The 25123-nt window shown below is 34.8% G+C and overlaps 1 protein-coding gene across 18 annotated transcripts in view; it reads right to left on the minus strand.

Moving 5' to 3' along the window:
- CCDC91 (coiled-coil domain containing 91) overlaps positions 1-25123 on the minus strand; it is a 406785-nt gene that overhangs the window by 65428 nt on the left and 316234 nt on the right. For 16 of the 18 annotated variants that reach the window (XM_027129339.1, XM_027129348.1, XM_027129336.1 and 13 more), the window contains one exon: positions 20107-20220. In XM_027129339.1, the coding sequence (XP_026985140.1) occupies positions 20107-20220 (114 nt within the window). Of the gene's footprint in view, positions 1-18132; positions 18213-20106; positions 20221-25123 lie in introns of those variants that run through there. The other 2 variants (XM_027129344.1, XR_003437762.1) reach the window with 2 other exon arrangements.

The raw sequence follows: 25123 nt of genomic DNA on the forward strand, positions 1-25123 counted from the left end.
CACAGGAAAGAAGAGGAAGGACAGGCAAAATACATACTTGCAAAAGCAGTCTGACCCTTTTTACTAGGAAAACAGTAGCTTTCTTAGAAGTCTCACGCGATAGACTCTTTTTGGCACCTCAGTGCCTAGAACGAGGTTACGTGGTCATTCAAGGCTGCAGAGGAGTTTGAGGCGTTGTGTGCTTGTAACAAACTATTAATGTGCTACCTTTAATAACCCTGGCAGGGCTTCCCTGGTGGCGCAGTGGTTGAGAGTCCACATGCCGATGCAGGGGACACGGGTTCGTGCCCCGGTCTGGGAAGATCCCACATGCCGCGGAGCGGCTGGGCCCGTGAGCCATGGCCGTTGAGCCTGTGCGTCCGGAGCTTGTGCTCCGCAACCGGAGAGGCCACAACAGTGAGGGGCCCGTGTACTGCAAAAAAAAAAAAAATAACCCTGGCATTCTGTTAGTAGGCAGAAGGGGAGACTTTTTATTATATAGGGAATTAGCACTGTTTGCCACAGTTCTTTAAGGCTAGATGAAGAACTACGGTCTCTACGTAGTCTTTTCTGTTACATTTCAGTTTTTCTTGACGTTCCCTTTTCTGAATGCTCAGAGCAAGTGACAGGCTGAGTTAAGTATTACAACAATCATGTACTGACTCATATAATGCACTAATTTTTAAATATATCTTTTGACTGATCATCTCATAAGTCCTTGAAAATGAGGTCAAATTTCGTATTACTTTTGTATCATATAAATATGATACTTGACTTATTGATGAATTTACTCATGAATTTCATCTCGATCCTATTTTCTAGAAAAGTAAATGACAGTCTATCATTGTTGCTTTAAAAGTTATTTCATTTGCAACAGCATGGATGAACTTGGAGGGCATTATGCTAAGTGAAATAAGTCAGACAAAGAAAAATACTGTGTGATATCACTTATACGTGGAATCTAAAAAAATACAACAAACTAGTGAATCAAAAAAAAAAAAAGCAGACTCACAGACATATAGAACAAACTAGTGGTTACCAGTAGGGAGACAGGAGAGGAGAAGGGGCAAGACAGAAGCAGGGGATTAAGAGGTACAAATTACTATGTATTAAATAAATAAGCTACAAGGGTATATTGTACAACACAGGGAATATAGCCAATATTTTATAATAACTATTACTGGAATATAACCTTTAAAATTGTGAATCACTATGCTGAACACCTGAAATTTATATAATACTGTACATCAACTATACCTCAATTAAAAAGAAATTTCATTCTTGACCACTCCACAAGCAATCTAACTGTTCTCTGAAATGCTTTAAGTCTTACTGACTCTCTACTCTTCCCTAAGCTTATAGCTTTTCTATCAGTGTTACAACGGTAAAACAAAACAAATGAAACAAATACTGTTCTGTGTTACACTGAAGCTCTTAGGGAGTGAAGTATATTTAAAATAACTTTAAATCTAGCATTAAAATAACTGTGGTGTAAATCAATTATGACATCTATTTTACAACTCTTTCTATCTTGATTCTCCCTCTCAAACACTGTCTTCCAATTAGGAGAAATGAGAGTACAGACTGAATAGTTAACGTTCTCAACAAATGTATGAAAGTGCTTCCCTCACTACACTGTCCTGTTAAAAAAGTCTTTATGGGAATCTTTTCCTAGATATGAGTGTGGAGAAAACCACTGGTCTAAAATAGAAACATTTTACCCCTAAGAAATGCCTTTTTATTAATTTATGAACACATATTATATTTTTCTACTAATATGCTATGCATCATATGAAATACATATATTTTTTTAAAAAGTGAGACTAAGGCAATTGAATAATGCTTCACTGTATTTGAAAATCTTGGTTTAGTACATTGCAATACAGCAATTTGGCTCTAGATACTGTCTATTTTTGCACTTGGTTTTAAGGGCTGTCATAGCTGAAAAAGATGCCTCAAAATGATATGTGGGTCAAATCTGAAAGTGTATAGTTAACTGTACTTACCAAATCAAGATTCTCATTTTTCAATTTCACCCGCAGGTTCAGTTTAGTAAAATTTTGAAAAGACTGAATTGAGTATTAGATGACACTAAAAACCTGTGAGAAAGTCATAGTATTTCCCTGTTCTGTTTGGTATTTTCAGGAGGAGGCCGGGTCATGTAGGGCCCTGCAACGACTCTGGCTTTTATTGAGTGAGATGAAGCTGTTTCAAGGTTTTATGCAGAGAAGTGACTAATATGACTTAAGTTTCAAAAAATGACTTTGCCTACTGTGTTAAGAATAGACTTTGGAGGGCAAGAGTAGAAGTAAAGATACCAATTAGGAGTCTTTTGTAGAAGTCCAGGCAAAAGACGATAGTGGCTTGGACAGTGGTGATAGCAATTGAGGTGGTCAGAATCTGGATATGTTCTAAGATAGATTTCCCTATGTACTGGGCATAGGGAGAGAGAAGTAATTCCTGAAGTTTAAGCTTAGACATCATCCTGGGAAGGGTTCTCTGATCCACGAAGATTTCATTCAGTCCCCATTTCACGGGCTCCTACAGCTCCCTGTTCCTCTTCCATCACAGCCTATCACATGTGTGGCAATTTCCTGTTTTGTTCCCCCATATCTTTACTAGACTATAAGCCTTGAAAGTGTAGGGACCATGTCTATCTTGTTTGTAGTATATACTTAAAATTTTCTTGGTATACAATTGTGTAAAACCTTACTTCTTATTTTTCAACAGTGCCATATCACCAATTCTATAAAAATAGTTCATGATCACTTAGATTTTACTATTAACCACTGTAATTAGATAACAGTATATTCTTCAGAAAATGGTGGTAGCTCTTGAATGATTATAGCAAAGGCATTTAATATTTTTCATAACCAAGGGCATGAAAAAGTTTTAAGAACCTGAAGTTATATATGAGAATTGCTATGACTGGTTTCATTTGAATGTGAGACTGGCCAGACCATATACCTTAAGACACTAATAGGTTGAGCGTAAAAGTAAAACAACTACAGCTTCAGAAATGGGGGTTGGGAACATTCCTGCGATGATTGTTGATAATGCAGTTCACATTTCTATAAACAGGTCTATTCTGACATTCTTTTGTTAAGTTTTCGTTTGGTTTGGTACAGTATATACATACTCTGAGACAAAGTTCTTGAAACAGAACTTTAAAAGCCCAAAGTAAATGAACAGCATGGCTTTTCATGACTCAAGACTTGGTAATGGCATCAATTAATTTTGCTCTTCACCATACCCTGTGTGCTTGCTATGTATGAGCCTAACAAAAAGGGACAAATTCTTTATCATTAAAACTATTTTTGATAGGGCCCTGAAGCAAAGAAGATACAGTATCTACAGTGAGCAGAACTCTCATGAGCTATTGCGTATAATATATTCCATGTAAAAATCCCTTTGCATATCTTTAATGCCGTTTCTGTTTGGAAGGGAATTAAATGTATACTTAGCCAGTGGTGTCCATCCCTTAAGAAGTTTCTCAAGGTGGTGAGAAACTTGGTGAGCTTACTATTACATTCAGGGATTGGTTTTCAGCTGCTGAGGTACAAACCCTGGATTTACCAAAATGCTAAGCATAGATCCTTTTCTCAAGAGAAGACTTGGAGTACCTTAAATTCATAAGGCTGACTATAAAAACATCCCCCAGGTTGCCTAGTACACACAGAATCTGAGCAAATGGAGTTAGATTACATACATGTTTAATGGCATTCCTTCATTCATGAAACAAAATTTATTGAACATCTGCTATGTGCTGGCTTATTCTAGACACTGAGAACACGAAATAGACAAAGTCCTTCCTCTCTCAGAGTTTATATTTTAGTCGGAGAGATAGATAATTAGCAAGAAATTTATCTGTTTTACTTACTGATGTATCCTACTTGGAGTATTGCCTGGTACATGTTAAGTATCTGAGAATAGTTCTTGATTCAATGAATAATATAAACTATTAACACAGTTTCAGATAACCTGTGCTAAGAAGAAAATAAAACAGGGTAGCGATATGATGAAGTATGCTTTGAAAGAGGGTAGCTAACCTAGGTTGGGTGGTGTGGTATATTAAATTATTGTCTGGCAAATATTCATCCATTCTTTCCACCTCCATGGGAGAAATAGATTTTTCTACTCCATCGATGTTGAACTTGACTGTGCAACATGCTTGGCCTCATGGTGAGTGAAACGTCCTTCACTGCCTTTTGACTATGTGGGCTTGGCCGTATGACTTGCTTTGGCCAACAAGATGCCAGAAATATGACAAAATCAGAAACTTCCACTGTTTATTAAAGTGTTTTGGGCTTCCCCTCTTGTACTTCTACCACTGACATGAGAAGAACACGCCTTGGATGGCCCATCTTAGATTCCTTCTGAGTTTTGGAAACTCTGTTCAAGTGGTTTAATTTCTTTTACTAAATTCAGGGCTTTGATGCTACTTGCACTAATCTCTTGACAACTGATGTGGGAGTCATTTTGGGTAAGAGAGGTGAAAGGAAGGGATTTGTACTATGAAAGTACCCAATAAAGAAAAGGTAGATGTAAAACTTTTTTTTTTTTTTTTTATTAACAGGATTTTTAGTAATTTAACCACTAAAATAAACAAAGAGCAGAAGGAGAGCATGTTTGTTTAGTCCCGTGGCTAAGCTCCACCCTAGACAAGATATTTTCATTTTCAACACATGATACACAAGAAAAGGAAAATGTGAACCACAGGAATGGAATAAATATTGAGGACAAAAGCAAAGTGTTGAATATATTATAGTCACAGCAAATCTTAAATGAATAAGCACTCTACGCTATAAAGGAAAAACTAAGCAACAAAGTTATTTCATATGCCAAATGTCCCCACTGATGAATTAAAAGCAGATATTAAAATTCTTGTAAAATGGCAAAGAGACTATGATGAATATTTTCCTGGTACAAGGTAATAATCACATTATACATGCAAAAAATATGAAAATATGAAAAATCACCATGGTAACAGGACAGGAATAGTGGGATTATTTAATAAATCAATCCCAATGTACACTGAATGCTGGATATAGAATTTATCCTAAAATATTGTACTTCAAATCAAATGCTGAGAAAGTCATCTACTTTGGAAAACATCTGGAAAAGACTCAAATGAAATGGAGGGATCTAACTTTGAAACTTACTAGTATAATAATGTTCTGACTGGCAGCCAGGTTTTGAACATAATCTTCTGTAACAACCCAGAAGCTCAAAGAATGATAGAAGTGACAAAGACCAGTGAAAATAGACACAACAAAACCTATATATAATACTTATTACATAGTACAGAACTGAAGCCTCTCCTTTTCAGGCTTAGAATATGTGACTTGATTTGATAAACAGCACTTTGCTGTCCAGTTCCTCACCATTTTCTTTAGTTTTATACTTAAAATCAGAGTCGCAAAAAAAATAGCAGAGGCCATGGATAACAGGTCTAGTTGCAAGAAAATGGAGAGGAGGGTAGAAGAAAGAGACCCACTCGTCAGAGTGTGGAGTAAATATAGAGAACAAAGATAGTGCCAAGGACACAGAGGCCACTAACTTGATCTAGGTGAATTCAGTAGAAAGACAAGCCCATCAAGCTCTCTTTAGTAACCTTTGTGGCCATCATTCTATCAAAAGAAGTTCTATAACTAGTGTATACAAAATGCCCCAGAATTACCAAGGGGAAAAACTTTTGGTTAACTCAAGGACAAGTTTAATCAATAAAACTTAAAAATTTAAACGAAAATCTATTTATACATACCTTCTAAAATTATCAATATTTAGCATAAGTACATGGAAACAAAAACCTTATCTATCCAAAGTATTGCATACCCCCTGAACAGTGTCACATAATTTAGGCATAACTGTAGAAACCTCAGACTATTGAAAAAGAATGAAGTTGTGGTGGCCAAGTGACAAACTTTCTACAAGATATCTGATGAACCTGGCAATTGCTAATGCTCTGTTTTAGTAAGAATAAAACCCACCTAGTTTGACTTCAAAGGATCAGTTTTAGAATTAGCCAAGAGACTAAAAAGCTGGAAAAATATTTCTACTGTAACCATAGCATCTTGGAAAAAATTCCCAAAGTATGTAGTGGCCATCTGTAATGTTCTCTGGTTTTTGATACCCTTCCTATGTTTGATGAATTTCTAACCTTATGAAGTATGACTCCCTTAAGTAAAACCCAGAAAACTCAGTTATCTAGCTTGCTCCTGCTCCAAAGGCTCTGCTAATCAGAGTCAACTGTGAAAGACTTTTGATTCAGAAGTGAGCAGTTAGAGGAAGGGGCTCTGGATAGCACCCGTTTGCTCATAAGGATGGGAAGCATTCAACTGCTGATTATTGCAATGACTGAATTAAACAGGGGGTTCCCACAGTGCTTGATAGGAATGCTGCAGCAAACAGGGACTTATCTTTAAGCAAGTTTTGTGGTGTAGTTTTTGGTATTGTTTCTGGAAGCTTTACCTTGACCCTGGTTCTCCAGCTCTCAACAACTTGGTCAACAACTATATTTCCTTTTAATAAATATTTCTGCTGCTTAACTGGCCAGAGGTAGTTTCTTCTGCTTAAAATAAGAACCCTGATTGATACTCAATGGCTACTAGAAGTGGCTGAAGGCGGTACATCCTCAGGAAGACCTATGAATGGTTACCTGACTCTGTAAGGGCTGATGGCTCTAAAAATCCAGCTAATTTTCTGGGGGGGGAAAAAAAAAAAAAGGTAAAATCTGGCAGCCCATAGCCCACAGTAGCAAAGTAACAAATTATTAACTGCAGTCACTTGAAATGAAGTGACAAATGAAAGCAAGACTATGGGAGAGTGGCTTCTAACACTGAACAATATGAAGAGCATGAAGAATTCAAACAGAATTAGTTGCTTCTGATTCCACAACACAGCTTTAAAAAAAGACAATGAAAACAAGTGGCAATCCTAACGATGCTCACAATTCTCAGTTCAAGGCAAGAATCACAGCCACCGCAGCCACGAGCTACTCCCCGACACTGTTCCCTGGGAGGGAAAAGCCAGCATTAGTGAACAACACTGCCTTCTAGAGGCCAGGAGAGCCGACGGGCACCACTGCTTTCAATGTAGACCACGGGATAGGGAGGTAGCAGACCCCAGGGAGAAGCACTTAACTAGAAGACACAGGAGGAAATGGTTACTGTTATTGCTACAAGGGTTGGGTTAAATTACTTTGACCTGCAGTGACCACTGGCTCTGGCCACCTGATCAGACAATCTGTATGGACCAAAGAGATAGGCATCCAAAAAATTCCAACTTAATAAAATGATTAAGATATCCAGGTTTAGTGAAGAGAGGTCTGACTTGAGCCACTGCAACAAAAATTTGTAATGTCTTTTCCAATTTCTAGTCCTAAGTCAATTCACAGACCCAGAGTTTTTTGAGTGAAGTAGAGAATGCAAGTACTTGAAGACATATATTGTGATGACATCACAGGTATAAACTGTAAACTCTCAACTTGGCTTTCCTCATAAAGGTAACTGCACTGGAGAAAGGGAAATACCAGGTCTTTTGGGTACTATTGTCTAATAGCTCTGAATTAACACTAAAACTGGAGGCCCAGAATACCACTGTGAATTAGTGGTCAAAACGGATGCCTGAGGGAATCAAACGATGAATGCACTTTTAATCTGAATCTGCCTCCTATCTAGCTTGGTTGAGCCCTAAACACACATACAGTATACAGTTGGAATTGGAGGTGGAGATAAGATTACTAGACAGTCATTTCAATGAAGCTGCTGCTGCAGATGTGCATTCTTTATTAGAACTCTTAGCACCAGGTATATGACTATTAATCTGGCAAATGCTTTTTCCCTTCTATTTCAACAGACAGAGAACACCTATAATAGCAATTTTCATATGACAGGTAGGGTAATAAACCATTTTATCTTAGGGTTATAGAAATTATTTGGCTCTGAATCACAATATACTTATTTCCTTAAGACCATTACTGTCTCACCCTTACACAGGACAACTACATTGATGACGTATGTCTCCGGTACATATACATAATACATACTCAAGATCCTTCGCAAAGAAAAGGTATGTAAAAATAGATATGAGTCTAATATGAGTGCAGTACAGTGGGAGATAACATCATATAAAAATATAAGAGCTACACCTCAGTAAAGTTTCTGAGGGGTCCAGCCTATCAGGATAGCCTCTTCAAAGTTCAAGATAACTTATTGTATCTTGTGCCTCCTGCCACTAAGAAAGCAGCACAGTGCTAGGTGGGACTCTTTGAAGGCTGTGTGTGTGTGTGCCTGTGCGTGTGTGTGTATTACTTTGGGAATCTTGCTTCGACCTATTTATGAAGTGACCCGAAAGCCTCTAGTTGTGAGTGGGCCCCAGAGGAAAAAGGAGGCTTCCTAGTTAGTCCAGGCTACAGTGCATCTACCTAGACTTAATGACGAATAGACTCAACGGGTGTTAGAAGTGTCAACAGTTTATCAAGAACCTGTGGTGAGTTCTGATAGAGGAATCCCAGCATTGATCTATAAAGGCTTGGAACAAAGTCGTAAGGTTTACCCCATGAGACTTCACTAAGAAGCAGTTAGAAGAGTGAAACGTCATGTGGAATCTTCCTTGCTGGTGAGGGTGGTGGCAGACATTGGGTTTTGGAGGCAGCAGAGGTTGTGAAACGGTTTTAGTGATACACAAGTGGCATAAATGGCAAAGTGGAAGCAACCATGGTTTTCTTTAGTGCTTGGTGGGGAAGAAGCAGCAGCAATGGCATTTCCTCATTAGGCCGGTACTATATCATGGTTTTAGGCTTTAATTTTGGAAGCTGAGCTGTTTCTCTCTTCCAAATAACCTCTTAATAAACAAATTCCTTTTTTGCTTAACCAGTCATAGATAACTTCTGTTGCTTACAATTAGGAATTCAAACTGAATATAAAAAATATATAATTTTCAAATAGACCAACACCTGTCAAATACTTATAGGATCTTAATATTAGGTTACTCTCAAATTCTCTGATAAAGGGATACAATGATAAAAATTAGTTCTTAGGTGGTAAACTGATGTGAATGTTGGAGCTTTATGTATAAAACTGAGGATTATGGAATCTCATGCAGGGAATCTCAGCTGAACCAATAAAGATGAATGAAAAATTACTGGAAAAAGAATACAGGATAATAAATATCTTTAAAAAAGAACAAGAAGAGATGTATGTTGGTATAGCAATCTCAGAGAAGGAAAAGAAGTGCTGGTAAAATTACTGTCTTGACTATTCGTTTAGTATTATTATTTTTAAAAAGTAACAAAAATAGTCTGACAATTTAGTCAGACATGTGATTCATCCATAATCTAATGGATTTCACTCAAAAATAACGTGATGATCATAAATGACATATCTTTTACTTCTCTGCTACAGACTAGAGTTCACATATCTTAAATAATTGGCCTCCCCTTAAGGAGTGAGCACAAAGCTTCCAGAGCAAGACAGGAACACAGAGAGGTCATGTCAGTGCATATGAATCAGCAAGGAACAGAATGTCAAGGAGGTTTTCTCTGTTTTTATATGAGAAGAAAAATACCGCATCTCTTAGAAAATGATTTTTTCATGCTGTTTCCAAGGCACTATTAGTTACAAACCAGATTGTTATTTTTGCTATTTTTTCAAAGGAAAGAACTGATGGCTGAGGAGATACATATGATGGAAAACAACTATACAATAAATCAAATAGATTAAATTTTAAAACTACCAAGTGTCTTTTAGTAATAATCCCATCTCTCTACTGCAAGTTGGAGATTTTGATAGTGGAAGGAAATAAGAAAATAGTCATTTCAGGAATTTCATTTAAAAAGCAGCACATGAAAAATAAATCAGTTTTTAACTATTTATATTTAGAAAAAGAAGTCAAAGAATCAGAACTAACAGGTATTCATAAATATCCAGGACAGCTAAAAAGACTATTAATCTATTATGGAGTAAGTCTACAATCCTACAGATATAATTTCTATAGTCCAATTTAAAGTACACAAGAGGAAGGTCATATATTTTTAAATGTTTTACAAGAAACTCTTGTAGATATTAGTGCAAAGCCTGAATTGTTATTGTTCATTGTATCTTTCTTATAAATGAAAATAATTTCTTCTTTCTATATCTCAAGACAGAATTAAGAACTGAGGGAATTCCCTGGTGGTCCAGTGGCTAGGACTCGGCACTTTCACTGCCGTGGGCCTGGGTTCAATCCCTGGTTGGGGAACTAAGATCCTGCAAGCCACGCAAAAAGAATTAAGAACTGAGAGCCACTGAAGAGAAGTGTCAGACTGGAGGAAAGAGCAGGGCTATGTGGCTTAGCTCCAGGCTAAAATCGAATAAAATAAAATTAAAAGAAATATATTTTCCAAGCTAACATAACTTTAAAATTTAACAAAATGAATAGTTTCCAAACAGAATATGTTCGGATCATGACTCATTTTCTTAATTTGCTGCATAAAAAAAAACTGTTTGCCATAATTACTTGTATATTTTAATATATTTTAAAGGACTGAAATAACACTGACATGTTAGTTCTATTTTGGTTTTTTTTTTTAATTCCTAAGAGGAAGTATAATTTTAAGGGAATTTGGCATTAGCCTATATGACCCTAGAAATGAGTATTAATTCCAATGATGTGTCTATGAGGACTTTATGAGAACTAGAGAGAATAGGCTAAGGGTTTAGTTTTAAACACTGGTATTAATGGGCTGGATTGGACTAAAGGTACAGATAATACTACACAGAATAGTAGAGCTAGGCTTGGTTTAAAAAAAAAAAAAAACCAAACTATGGTTCACTTATTACTGCTACCACATAAGTTTGTGGTGGCTTTAACTTCAGAGCCCAATTTATGATGCACATTTTACAGAAATCTTGTTTAAGACTGTGTCAATATTTCACCACCACCTAATATGGTCATGACAATTAGGAAAACAACGGGCCTGATTTTTATATAATCAAAACCTTAAAACTCTGCAGGAATAAAATAATATTTAAAGTATCTAAACAAATAGTCTTTGCTAGGATACTCAAAAGCTCACCATAGGTGAAAAACCTATTTAAAAATAATTTATAAATCGTATGTAATACATGATTTCAAGCAATTTCCCAAACGAGATGTGTGTGTGTGTGTGTGCGCACGCACGCGCGCATGCAAGTGCTATCCATGTCTTTCTATTTTTCTTCCTAATTTATCTGGATGGAGCCTATAAAAGTAAAAGGTATATCACAAGCTTGTTAGTGAAGAAACTGACAATCCTAAAACACCATTTGAAAAATACTATGTAAAGTAAATTATCAAACCAGATTTAAAGAGTTACTGAGGAATCTCCCTATATGGTTTGCAGTCAGATAGAACCAAGTTAAAATCTTGACTCTCTCTTTTATTAATCTCGGGCAGTTATCTCGCATTGTTGACTTAGTTTTCCTTGTCTGTAATGTGCAGATACTACTTTAGAATAGTTTTGAGGATAAAGTGAAACTGTGTAAGTAAAGCAGCCACCATGGTATCTTGGACAAACTTGGCACTCAATAAATGGCTGCTGTTTTGTATTTTTTTCTGATACAGACTTAGATTCCACTTAAATTGAACGTGTCTAGTTATTCCTTTAGCATTAAGGTCATATTAAGATTTTTTTTGGTTTCTATATTGCTGAATTTCCATGGTTAAGTTTTTCCATAGTTGAACAAGCTTAGACCTTTCAAAGTCTTCTCCTAGGTTACATCCTCAATAGTTCACTCTAAAACTCTGATTTCCATGAAAATGTCAACATCTTTTCCAAATATAGAACTCAAAACAGGACACTAAAGCACCACAAGAGAAGAAGATGGTAACATGTGGGTTCCTGTCTCCATGATCAATTGCTTTCTGTATCACTGAGTATTTCATGCACTTCTAGTCCTCTTAGCTGTCGATGTTAGGGTTCTTCACTGATTCTAACTACCATGGTCTTTTTGATAATCATCTCCAGATATTGACTTCACTCTAGATAGTACAATGAAACTGCTAGTATAAATGAAGTTGACAAGGCCAATTGCTGTGATGTGGAGTACAGGATCAAAAAAGGAAAACTAAGGTCTCAGCTATGGTTTATTAGATCTAGCCTTGGAAAAGTGAACATTTCTATCATCTTTGGCTCTCCAGTTTGTAAAATCAGAATAATAACCATGCAGGTGATTATAAGAATCAAATAATGTATGTAAAAATCTTTATATATTTTAGTTGTTAAATATGTATTGCCATTATGAATACCAGGGTATAAACTCTCTTTCTTGATGATCTCATTTATCCTTGTGTCCTGAGCACAGTTCTCAGACTATTAAAGATGCTTAACATTTCTTTATAGAATGGAAGAATTTAAACTGCAATTTCCCAGTACATAGCTTAGAATGGAACATGGAAGGGCGTACACAAATGCATGTTGTATAGATATAAGGATCTATGTTGTATAGATCAAGATGCTAGCAATTTGGAATACCACTTCATTATTCATTTCTTTCTAATAGTTTAATAATAACATGATAAAGGCAATAGTGGCTCTTAATAAATAGTTCGTGAATAAATGAAAACATATATACATGCTTTTTGACTTCTAAGGTTGGCTAAAGGGTAAGACAACATCTGAGAAAAAAACAAAGTCCATCTCCACTGCCCCCAATAATATAAGCTTCATGAACCAGGATATTCTAGAATTGCAACCAAAAGGTATATTAAGAATCTAGAAATAGACTTTTTAATAAAAGTCTTTATAAATTAATTTGCTTACTCCTATAAGAGACCAAACCCTTTGTCTTCTCACAGACTATTGTCCATCCTCTTTTTACTATGTAGCCTAGTCCACATTTTAGTTTCCATTTGACTGAAATAAAAAATCCACTCTTATCTCCATAGTCTTAAGTGATGTTCTGGAATTCTATTGTCAATGATTATCAGCACAATCTTTTTGACCTTTTTTCAAGCACTGCCATATGTTGTGGTATCTACTATTGCTTCAAGCCATTTTTTGACCTTTACTTAAGGTAATATGCTCTTATACTTTCCTTCCAAAACCAGACTTTCACCTTTTTAAAGATATGGTGGTCCTCGTCCTCCACAGCTGCTTTGATCTGGTAGATACTACATAGTGCCATATGACTAACAAAACATAAACATGGGTCTCTGTTATCCTCTTATTCTTCTTGGCTTTTAATCTGAAACTTTCATTTCTGACCTATTCACAAACTTTTGTCCCTATTCTTTATTGATGACTGTTGCCCACAGAAGTGGTTTGCCAAATGGTTAATAGCGCAGACTCCAGAGCCAGACTGTCACTTTCTAGCTTTACGATCTGGCGGTTAATAATGCTATTGAGAGTAATGAATACATACACACACTCTTAAATGATAATATCCTTAGACTAGTGCCTGAAACTTAGCAAATGCTATATAAGTATTAGCTGTTATCATTGTCATCATCCTTTCAATATGGGGGCCTCTGATAGCTACCACTTCCTCTAGGTCTGACCTCTGATTGTCCTTCTACACCAGCTGCTCACCATTTACATCATGAGCTACCTAGCTATTCTTCACTTGGGCCCATCTCAAGAAGCTATACCTAAATACAGGCCTATAGCATACCCATCAGGCATGTCAACTCCTAAATTCCATGGCCTATGACTCAAAGTTGACACTTTCATTTTATTGATTTGTCTTTGATTTGAATCAGTTCTTATCACCATCTGAATTTTAAGAACTCTAGTATATTGAAGGAAAGGAGAAGTCATCCGAATATCTAAGAAAAGGCTAAAATCTTTTAATGAAGAATAAAGCTAATTCACTGTAATAATTCAAGAAGTGATTAATTACTTAGATGAACATTTTAATTACACAAAAACAGAGAATGAACGTTTTTAGATACTGACTCCAACTAAAATATTTATACTTACTGTACTTTGATTTAGAAGTTTTGCTTTGCTTTAAACAAAATTGCTATCCCAAAGACCAGTTAAAGAAGAGTACATTAATTGCTGTGCTGAACTAGTTCTTAAGTGAAAATGCATAAATTTTCATTTTAAGCTGGAACGTATGTTTTATTCCCTGAAACAGGAATAATGGAAACTTAATCTAAGCATTAAGCTATGTCTATAGTATCTTTTCTCAGTTACCCACTGTTGAAACGGAAATGATCAAATGATTTGCCTCACCAAAGTAAGTTCTTTCAAGGTTGTTCTTATGGAAGTGAGTCCAGCAGAATAAGAAAGAGGATCAAGAAGATTGTTAAAATAGAAAGTGAAAAACAGCAATAAATTTGATTTTAAAGCATACTGCATGAAATAAGCTTTCAAAGAAGAGTATGAGATTGAAAAATAGTAACTTTTTAGATCATATTTGTATAAATCTTTAAGTTCCCTTTGGCATCAAAAAATGAGGTGCAACTGAAAGTACAGATAACAATTGAGTGTGAAGGCATATTATTCATTTTAAAATGCCTTGGTCAGATAAAAGCATTTTCTAATATGAGACCCAAAGCAAAAGTTACAAGGGCAGATGCTGAATGGCTACTGAGCTGCATCTTGCATAGGCAACTCTACAGCCTGCCCCAGGACAAGCAGAAGTAAGGCCAATCGATTAGGATGAGAAGGCGCAGGAGGCTGGGGAATGCCAGAAAAGTGTCACTTCCCTACACTGATGTATAAATTATGCACAAAATAACTACTATGATGCAAGTGATTTATACCAAGAATTAAAAACCCCTGTGGAGATTCATCATCTGTCAAGGAAAATGTTACTCACAGTGGTAACATAGTTTAGAACTCTAAGAGGCATTCGACACCAGCTCATCCAACTCCCAAATTATTAAGAGGAAAAAAGTAAGGCACCACAAGATATTCAGTAACTTGTCTTGAAATCATGTTTAATTCAAGTAACTGTATAACTGAACAGAAACTAAAGAGAGTTCATTTTGGCCAAATATTGCCTTTTATTAATCAGTTTGAGATGCAAACACTCAAGAATATTGTAGAAAACCTGGATTAAATGAATCCTTTTAGAATTAAGAAATTATAACAATGCTTTGACCACAAAAACTTTGAAGTAAAGATAACTGCTCCTTACTCCTCTTTAAAGATCTAAATTAAAAGGATCCTCTAATGTGAAGATTATTTTCCTGGAGGTGATTTAGAAAATACAGGCCATAATTCTGGTTCTTAAGAGGAAAAAAAAATAATCTTTTATTACATTTGGATGGGATTTTATTTTTTAGGAATCACTGCTTGGCTGTGAGTAGTTGTTGCTTGCTGAATGTTATTCACACTTCCTCCCTCATAGCAAGCTCATGTGTAACACTCTTAACTTGTGGGATGGGTTGGAACACTTCATTCTAATCCAAGGGCCATAGGTCATTTTCAACCACAAATTCTTCCTCCCTAGGGAAGTGTCAAGGGATGTGGTCTTTCCCATCTCGTTTTCCTACAACCTCCTTTAGCCTAAAATAAAGTTTATGTCACTAATGACCAGGCCTAAAATGTTATAATGCCTTATCTGGCAATTAATGTCAAGAAATCTTTTCCAGAACAGCACCTTAGGAATTTCAATTGTCTAGTTACAATAAGGCATAATGAAAGAATAAATATTTTAAAGGGCTGACAGGAAGAAATTTTCTCCTCAAGATTATTTTGATAGTCTGGAGCAGGAGTTGACAAACGATTTTCTGTAAAGGGCCAGACAGCAAATATTTTAGGTTATGTGGGCCCCATGGTCTCTCTGAACTACTCAACTCTGCTGTTGCAGCATGAAACCAGCCAAAGAGTAGCACATAAATGAATGGATTGGGCTATGTGTTTCAATAAAGCTTTATTTATAAAAACAGCAAGCCAAATTTGACCCATGAGGTGTATCTGCAACCCCTTAATCTAGAACTTGTAATGATTCAAGAGAGTTTGAAACAAAACAATTTAATTTTAATAAAACATATTATGGCTGTTAAATATAAACCACTACATTTGGGGATACCTAGCTGATTCTCAGATAAATTGAGCGTATTTTAAAATCTTTTTAGGTTTTCCTATTTACCCTTCCCTCCTTATTATACAAATTATAATGGAAATTTCTAAATTCATTACAAAATGAGACAATTTCTATCAACTAATGAAAAGATTATGAGAACTGAGACTGCAAAACTTTGGCTTTTCAGTTTCATACTAAATTTGTGAACTCAATATAATAATTTTATTTTCTGGATTTAACAAGATAGATCTTACAGAGGATTTTTTAATACTATCATTTAGAATATCTATAAGAAAGGCACTTATAAGATAGTCACTGAAACAGATCCATTATTAATTTGAATAATTTTTCTGGTTGATCATTTCAAAAGCTCTCTTTGTTTGGATTTGATTACACTTAACCTTTGATTATTATTAGGACTTGGAGTAACAGTATAAGTACCATGTACCAACTTAGTAAATAATTTAGGATGCAATTTCAGTGTAAATTATGATCCACATAATTAGTACATAGGTAGTACAGGTATAAGTAACCCCTTTGTCCTAAGATGTTTAGACCAGATGAATATGAGTATTTACAAATTTCAGGGACATCCCTATTTATTTGATACAAAAAAACCCTGGTAAATGGCATTTAAAAGTAAAACATTTTCTCAGTATAATTCTAATTTTAATCCTAGTATAATTCTAATTCTACTTCTAGTATAATTGTAATACTCAAAATGATTGGATCACTGATTAAAAACTTGTTGATTGTAGATACCCAGAAGCAGCAATGTTATCCTCTGTGGTGATTTGTAATTCTACTGCATTTAATATTGTAGCATAAATTATAAGTTATTTGAAAAGTTAAGCATTTCAGATTTTTCATTCTGTTTCTCTGTCTTTTAAAAGTAAAAGACTGAAGGAAAAAGATGTAGAGAAAAGAGTCTTCATTTCAGTCTTTTAGTGAATTTGGTAAGGGTAAAATGACATCAAAGCAAAGATTGGTTAGAACAAAAGACATATAAAGACAGAAACTAACACAACATTAGACTTCTTCTTACAAAGATTTTGGAAAACTTCAAGAGGGGATGATTACTTCACAGACTGGAATGTAAGCCCAGTTGGAACCAAGGTCTACAGGGCTTTTGAGGTGTCTAATGTTGAAAATCTCAAGTTGACTCTCTAGTTAAAAAAAAGCTGGAGAGGAGAAAGGAAAATTTTTGTTCTGGAAAAGTGTTCTTGTCTGATGCAAACAGAAATCCATCTTACAAAGGAAGAAGTAGAGATGAGTTGCCCTAATTTAGTCTTTTGGAAGCAGAAAAAAGATTATGAATTTGCTAAAAAAAACCCTTTTGTTTCTTCTAAATATTACTTTATAAGTTATGAGATGTCTTTTCTGTGTGTGTGTGAAAAATTTCCAAGACCCCAAAATTCATAAAAATTAACTTGAAACACTGAAATCCATTTTGGAAAAGAATCAGAGTGTAGAGAATCTTAATTTTTAAAAAGTTATATAAAAAAGAGATCTAGCAGTTGGTTGGTGCTTTCATTTCAAATATTTTATCCACTTTCCTTTTTTATAGCTTTTCTGTTTGGAGAGATGGAAACATTCAAATATTAAAAGTATTCCACAATATGTATTATTTAAAAAACTCTCAAATCCCAAAGTGGTGGTAATAAACTTCCTATTAATATAGTGATTAAATCAGTTTTAATCTTCTGTGCATCTAGTAACAAGAATGGAATAAACTATTAGAATCATGTTGTAAACCTCAGAGGAAATAGAATGCCAAACGTTAATCTGAAAAGCACACTTTTAATTAGCAAAAAATAATGCTACTAGGCCTTTCTGTTTTTCTTCAATAATGTACATATATATTGAGATCACACTCTAGCTGTTCTATTTTATTACATGTATTAACTCAGAGCTGTTCTGGAAGGCAGGTATTAAATTTATAGTTCTTAACATATAAAGGAACAAGCATAGAGAAGTGGAACTCTGGTGCACATAGAATGTAATATTGTCATGATTTTGTTGTTATTTAATGAACATTTCTAAACGTGATAACTAGTTTATGTAACATAAACAGATACTAATCCTTTAATATGATTGCAAGAACACAGATTAAATGGCAGAGTTCATTGTCAGTTCTCTTCAAGGGCTAATTTACCTCACACAGGGACCAGGTAACTCCTGTAAAGGCATTTCCTGCTCTCATTTTAAATGTTTCTTACAGCAGCCACAAGACTTCTTTTGAGAGGAAAGTAATACACGATTTTAAAGATTTTTTTAAGAAAAAATTTCCATTTTGATCAAAGAAATATTCATCTAAGATACTCTTATGAATGGGTTTGTTATGTTATATAATTTCTTGTCCAAATTTAGTGCTCAAGTAAGAATTGGCCATATATTATTAAGAAAAGATGGTTAAAAAAGGATACATCCATAGGAGTTTGGGATTAACATATACACACTACTATATATAAAATAGATAACCAAAAGGACCTAGTGTAGCACAAGGAACTATACTCAATATTTTGTTATAACCTATAAGGGAAAAGAATCTGAAAAAGTATTTATATATATATATATATATAAAAATACATGTATAACTGAGTCACTTTGCTTGTACACCTGAAACAAACACAACATTGTAAATCAACTATACTTCCGTTTAAAAAAAAAACAAAAGGATACATCCACAAGACTCCTTGAATTTATTTCAAGTCTGTGCTCTTTCACTATCACAATTCCTGTGTGTATGTGGAAAGCATCTGTAATTCCTTTCTTGTATGACTGCTTCTGAACTAGTTTATTTAACATAAACTCCTTGGGGATACATATAGAAATAGGAGTTTTCTGGGAATATATCACTTCCTGAAAAGTCAGTTGACTATATCTGGCTCAGAATTTTCTCTTCAGAAGGTTACGCACCCATCGGGAATTTGTTTGGGTGAAACTGCTTTTAAAAACACCTTGAGATAACATGCCCAAAGATCTAATCCCATATGAAATGCTTCTGTGAGTGGTTAAGTTATCTGAAAAGCCTACTTAGCAATTTTTTACTCTGCTGACAAACTCTGCTTTGTTGAAACCTAATGGTAGTTACTGAGGGGTAAGAATTTCCTTTGTATCATACCAAACTTGGCTTCAAATTAAGGGTATGGAACTAAAGTGGTATCATGAGTTTGTATGACACTCCTAGTCTTCTACTTAACTGTCAACTGAAGAATAATCTTTTGTCATTTTGACCAACAATTAATTGTGTCAACTATCCTCATACACACTATGTTTTATTTATAATTTTATTATGCTATATTATATAATACTATATATTATATAATATAGTCTTTAAATATGATACTTTGTAATATATAACATGTTATACTAAACATATAAATGAGACATAAAATAGTGTGTGAGAAAATTCACCATATAATGTTATATAATATAATGTAATATAATATGCTTATTACAGAGATTACTAAGTCATCCTAAGTGTTTCTCATCTTGGATACTACTTAAGAAGAATAAAGATTTGTTGAAAAATCTACAAATTAAGCTAATAAGTCCATTATTTCCGGCTACTGCTCAGACTCACATATTAATAAAACCACATTGTACTGAAATGATGTTTATTTTGTAAAGCTCCAATATGCATTCTGAATTGTGACAAGCACATTCTGAATTTTGTTTTTGAAATGCAACTATGGCAGAAGAGCCTTAATTTGATAACCGTAATAAAATCTATTAGAACCACAGTGGTGTTAACCCAGTCCGAAGGCCTAACGAGTGCATACAAATTTTGACAAATATTATAAGAAATAACAAACTTATGGCCAAAAAACGAAAAGTCTATAACTGTTTACTTTCTTCGCAAGTGTAGAGTTAAATTGAAAATGCTATAGGTCATTTCTAGGAATCCAGCAAGAAATTATTCAGTGTGCTTTTTTTGTTGACAGATGGAATTTATGTTTATAGACATTAACTATTAGAATATATATCAGAAAAATAATCTTAGATGAAGATTCCTAAATTAGATGGCAAAGGACATTCTAAATATTTTAAAATTTCATGTCATTGTACCAAAGCCAATGCTTCAGTTTGTGGAAGCACAAGTTAAAACCCTTCAGGGGATACTTACCCTTTTCTGTTCCTTTACATACTCTATCAATTCATCTCTTGTTCTCTTCACTGCCTCTTCCACAGCCTTTTCACTTCGCTTTTGCTCTTCTATTATTGCTGCCTTAACAGTTTCCTGTTTGTGGGAGGATGAAAAAAGTCAGGGAGGTATGTGCTATGACATGTTTGTGCCCATTTTATATAAACTAAAAACCCTCTTCAGTGGGTTGAGCTCACTCTGTTCAAAGCATACCTTTAAACAGGAATAAGAACTTAACGAAATCTTTTGGGTTCTGTTAGAGATTCCACAGAATTCACTTTTCTAAACTGAGTGAAAGGGAAAAGAAATGGAGTAAGCCATTTATTGCAGGGAGCGCCTGACAGACTCCAATGGCTTCCTTACCAACCTTTCATTTGATGTTTACATGATTGATTGCTTTCCTGTACTTTGCACTGTCCACATAAGACTTCCAACTTGTGTTTATTCTTCCAAGAACACCCTAATGCTCTAGGCTGTTTTATTCACATTTAATTTTCCCATCATACAATAATCAAGTGTGGTCTGGGTGGTAAGATTTACAGCTAGTTTAGTTCTTCTGCCAGGTTAAGATGTTGAGAGCTGGACACCATGAATGAGAGGTAAGAATTCTACCCTGTGTGCTAATATATGAAATGAGAAATCTAGGGAAAAAGTGATATTCCCCATTTTACTGAAATAGTAATCAAGAACCCTGAGAGAGTTCAAATTTTCAGATAAAGAGAAAGAAGGCTAAAATTCTGAAAAAGAAATGTAACACTTCTCAAAAACCAGGAAATATTTTCTGCTAAAATAGCATTTCATGGACTGGAAGAATGCAACAAACTTCTATAACTTCCACTTGTCTACAAAGGTACCATCTTTTTTTTGAACAGGCTATCAATTAGAAAATGCCTTGAAATTTCTCAGTTGTATTTCCCTTATTTTGTTATTCTTGAGGACCCTTCACTTTGTAGTGTATATATGTTTTTGTTTAGTTTTTCCTGATTAATTTCAGACACATATATATCAATATATACATATATATACATAAGACCTAGAAAATATGAAGTAGTAAGAATTTTCTATTATGAATATATTTACTATAGAAAATTAGTAAATACATAAAAATATGAACACAAAACACACACACACCCGTACAAAATTGGGTATGAAGAGGATGGGACTCAAACTGTACATACTATTTTCTAACTCTGGCATTTTTCATTTAAAATACATTTTGAATATTTTAAAGTAATTATATATTCTTTTATGATTTTATATTCCATTACTGGGATGTATAATAATTTATTTTACTAATATTTATTCATGGATGTTTTGGTTGTTTTTAATAAAGCAGTGACAAGCATCCATATATGTAACTTTGTGGTGCATATTAGATACTTCCTTAATTTCAATTCATGAGGTAGAATCATGTTGCCCAAGGGATATAATTTTTGAGCTCTCTTACAGCTTTTGACATTTTGTACAATTTTTTCCCATAAGCAGCCCATGAGAATAGCTGTTTTCTTGCAACCTTGATTACATTTAGTCTCACCAGTTTTTAAATCTTCGCTTATTTAAGGGATAATCATATCTAACTTTATTCTGCATTTTAAAAGATTATGTGATATGCAGCATTTTTCATAGAAATATTAGCAATATACATATTAGCTCTTATCATTTGCTTGATTGTGTCCTCTTCCTACTTTAATATTGGTAAACTCATAATTTTTTGGATTCCCTCCCTAATATATAAAGTTAAGTCACAAATCTCAAAAGCACTATAGTAAGACTTTGACAATTGTTACTCTTTATTTTCTATCACTAAGTACATTAAGCTTTAGTTCCACTGATGAAATAATAAAATACAAAGTTGTTTCCATGATTTTCTGAAAAGATTAAAGTCAAAAAACTATAGTATTTTTTATGTTTAATTTTTTATTGAAGCATAGTTGATTTACAATGTTTCAGGTGTATAGCCAAGTGATTCCGTTATATGTATACATATATCTATTCTTTTTCAGATTCTTTTCCATTATGGGTTATTACAAGATATTGAATATAGTTCCCTGTTCTATACAGTAGGTCCTTATTGTTTATCTATTTTATATATAGTAGTGTGTATTTGTTAATCCCAAATTCCAAATTTATGCCTCCTCCCTGTCCCCTCTGGTAACCGTAAGTTTTCTATGTCTGTGAGTCTATTTCTGTTTTGTAAATAAGTTCATTTGTATCATTTTTTTTAGATTCCACATATAAGCAATATCATATGGTATTTGTCTTTCTCTATTTGGCTTCATTTAATATGATAATCTCTAGGTCCATCCGTGTTACTGCAAATGGCATTATTTCATTTTTTTATGGCTGAGTAATATTCCACATATGCACCACATCTTCTTTATCCATTCATCTGTTAATGGACATTTAGGTGGCTTCCATGTCTTGGATATTGTAAACAGTGCTCCTATGAACACTGGGGTGCATGTATCTTTTCAAATTAGAGCTTTCTCTGGATATATGCCCAGGAGTGGGATTTCTGGATCATGTGGTAACTCTTTTTAGTTTTGTAAGGAACCCTGCATACTGTTTTCCACAGTGGCTGCACCAATTTACATTGCCACCAACAGTGTAGGAGGGTTCCCTTTTCTCCACACCCTCTCCAGCATTTATTATTTGTAGACTTTGATGATGGCCATTCTGACTGGTGTGAGGTGATACGTCATTATGAAAAACTGTAGTAATTTTTGAAAAAAAAATGAGGACAAAAAAAGATTATTTAAAATAAAAGCATCTACTATTATAATTTCTATTGGTTTCATACTTACTAATTTGGAATTCGAAAATTTTCAGATTTTATAAAGGCAAAAAGTAGTGCATATATTACTAAGCCCCCTGAAATAAAACACATTAATAGTTCTTCAGTGAAGGGTATGAATATTCACACTATGTGGGTAAATTAAAAGTATAAGTTTCACATTAGTTCAGGACAGGTTTTGCCAACAGCCAAGTTACAGAAATCCTTGGTTTTCAAGGGTTTTATAATTTTAAAACTACTGTAGACCTGGATTATTTGAATATAAAAGATAAATCCATATCATACTGAATATCAACCAGAATTTCTATCTAGTAAGGGTCATATAAGTAAATTTGACTAGATCTGTTTGGTTGAAGGCAAAAGGATCAATTTAAATAAAAGGGATATATCCAGAAAAAACATGAAGAGTTAGCTACTATGTTCTTCAGTTAACATTTTTTTTAGGGGGGAAGGGGCTGCGAGTTTACACTGTCTGCTCAGTCCACATTTTTGAGGACCCTCCTTTCCTAATTTTTGAGTTGAAGAAGAACATTTACAAAGAAAGTTTCCTTGATTCTCTCCTCCCCATTTGGGAGTTAGGTGACAGTCAAGGTTGTGAAATCCATATACACACTGTATATTTAAAATAGATAACTAATGAGTACCTACTGTATAGCACAGGGAACTCTGTTCAATATCCTGTAATAACCTAAGTGGGAAAATAACTTGAAAAAGAATAGATACATGTATATGTATAACTGAATCACTTTGCTGTATACCTGAAACTAACACAACATTGTTAATCAACTATACTCCAATATAAAATAAAAATGAAAAAAAAAGAATAAATACTACTTGTCAATAAATATCTTTGAATATCATACAAAAGTAAAGTTTAAGGGGCTTCCCTGGTGGCGCAGTGGTTGGGAGTCCGCCTGCCGATGCTGGGGACACAGGTTCGTGCCCCCATCTGGGAAGATCCTACATGCCGCAGAGCGGCTGGGCCCGTGAGCCATGGCCGCTGAGCCTGCGCGTCCGGAGCCTGTGTTCCGCAACGTAAGAGGCCACAACAGTGAGAGGCCCGCATACCGCAAAAAAGTAGTTTAAGCCTTCCATTTTCTAACCAGCCCAAATTCTCAATTACTTAGAAATGATTAATGAATTTTGTGTGCATATTCAAGTGTGTGTAAATATCTGCCTGCATGTTTTGTTGAATTCCATGAATGAACTAAATTGTCCCTATGAGTCATGAGGATTAGTCTAAAATAAAATATACCTCACAAGAGATGAAGACTTGACACCAATGAGTATATTCAAACAAGACAATTCTGAAAGAACATTTTCCGGAATATTTTAGTAATGGCCAAACCCCTGGGATGTAATATATTCTCTAGGGCAGGGTTTCTCAACCTTGGTACTACTGACAATTCCTTGCTGGGGGTGGAGGCGGGAGTCCTGTTATAAGCAGCATACTTGGCATCTGCTCACTGGATCCCCTCCAGGTGAGAAGCACTGCTCTAAAATAAACAGTTTGGAGGGAAAACTATCCATTTGCATATGTGTTATGGTTTGTTAAAATATATGTTAACACTTCTCATCATAAATATTTTTTTGTCTAAAAATAAAAAATGTGCAAGAAATCACATCCAAACGATTACATAACTAGTTTTTAAGTGTGGAAGAAAGAGTTCTACATACTTATTTTTAAAAAATGAATCACTGTTACAATTAAATATGTCATGATGAATGTCATTTAGGGCTAAAAGCTTATATAACATTTTGTATAAGATTTAAAAATTTCTCCTCATTGCTTAAAAGTATAGTTATGCTTTAGTATCTATTAAATCCACCATATATTTCAGTAAAAATGGGATCGTGACTTAATAAACGGTCTGAGGTTGTTCTTTATCAGTGCGATTTAGTTAAGGATTGTAAACACAGTTAAATTATTTATGGGAAACAAATCACAGCAATCAATTTTTTTTTTTTTTTTTTTTTGGCATGCGGGCCTCTCACTGCTGTGGCCTCTCCCGCTGCAGAGCACAGGCTCCGGATGCGCAGGCCCAGCGGCCATGGCTCACGGGCCCAGCCGCTTCGCGGCACGTGGGATCCTCCCGGACCGGGGCACGAACCCGCGTCCCCTGCATCGGCAGGCGGACTCTCAACCCCTGCGCCACCAGGGAAGCCCAATCAATTTAATTTTGATCTGTGGGCAGTAAAACACAG

Source organism: Aethalodelphis obliquidens, unplaced genomic scaffold (assembly GCF_003676395.1).
Source record: "Aethalodelphis obliquidens isolate GAN/ISIS:26980383/991018 unplaced genomic scaffold, ASM367639v1 scaffold36, whole genome shotgun sequence".
Classification (NCBI taxonomy): Eukaryota; Metazoa; Chordata; class Mammalia; order Artiodactyla; family Delphinidae; genus Aethalodelphis; species Aethalodelphis obliquidens.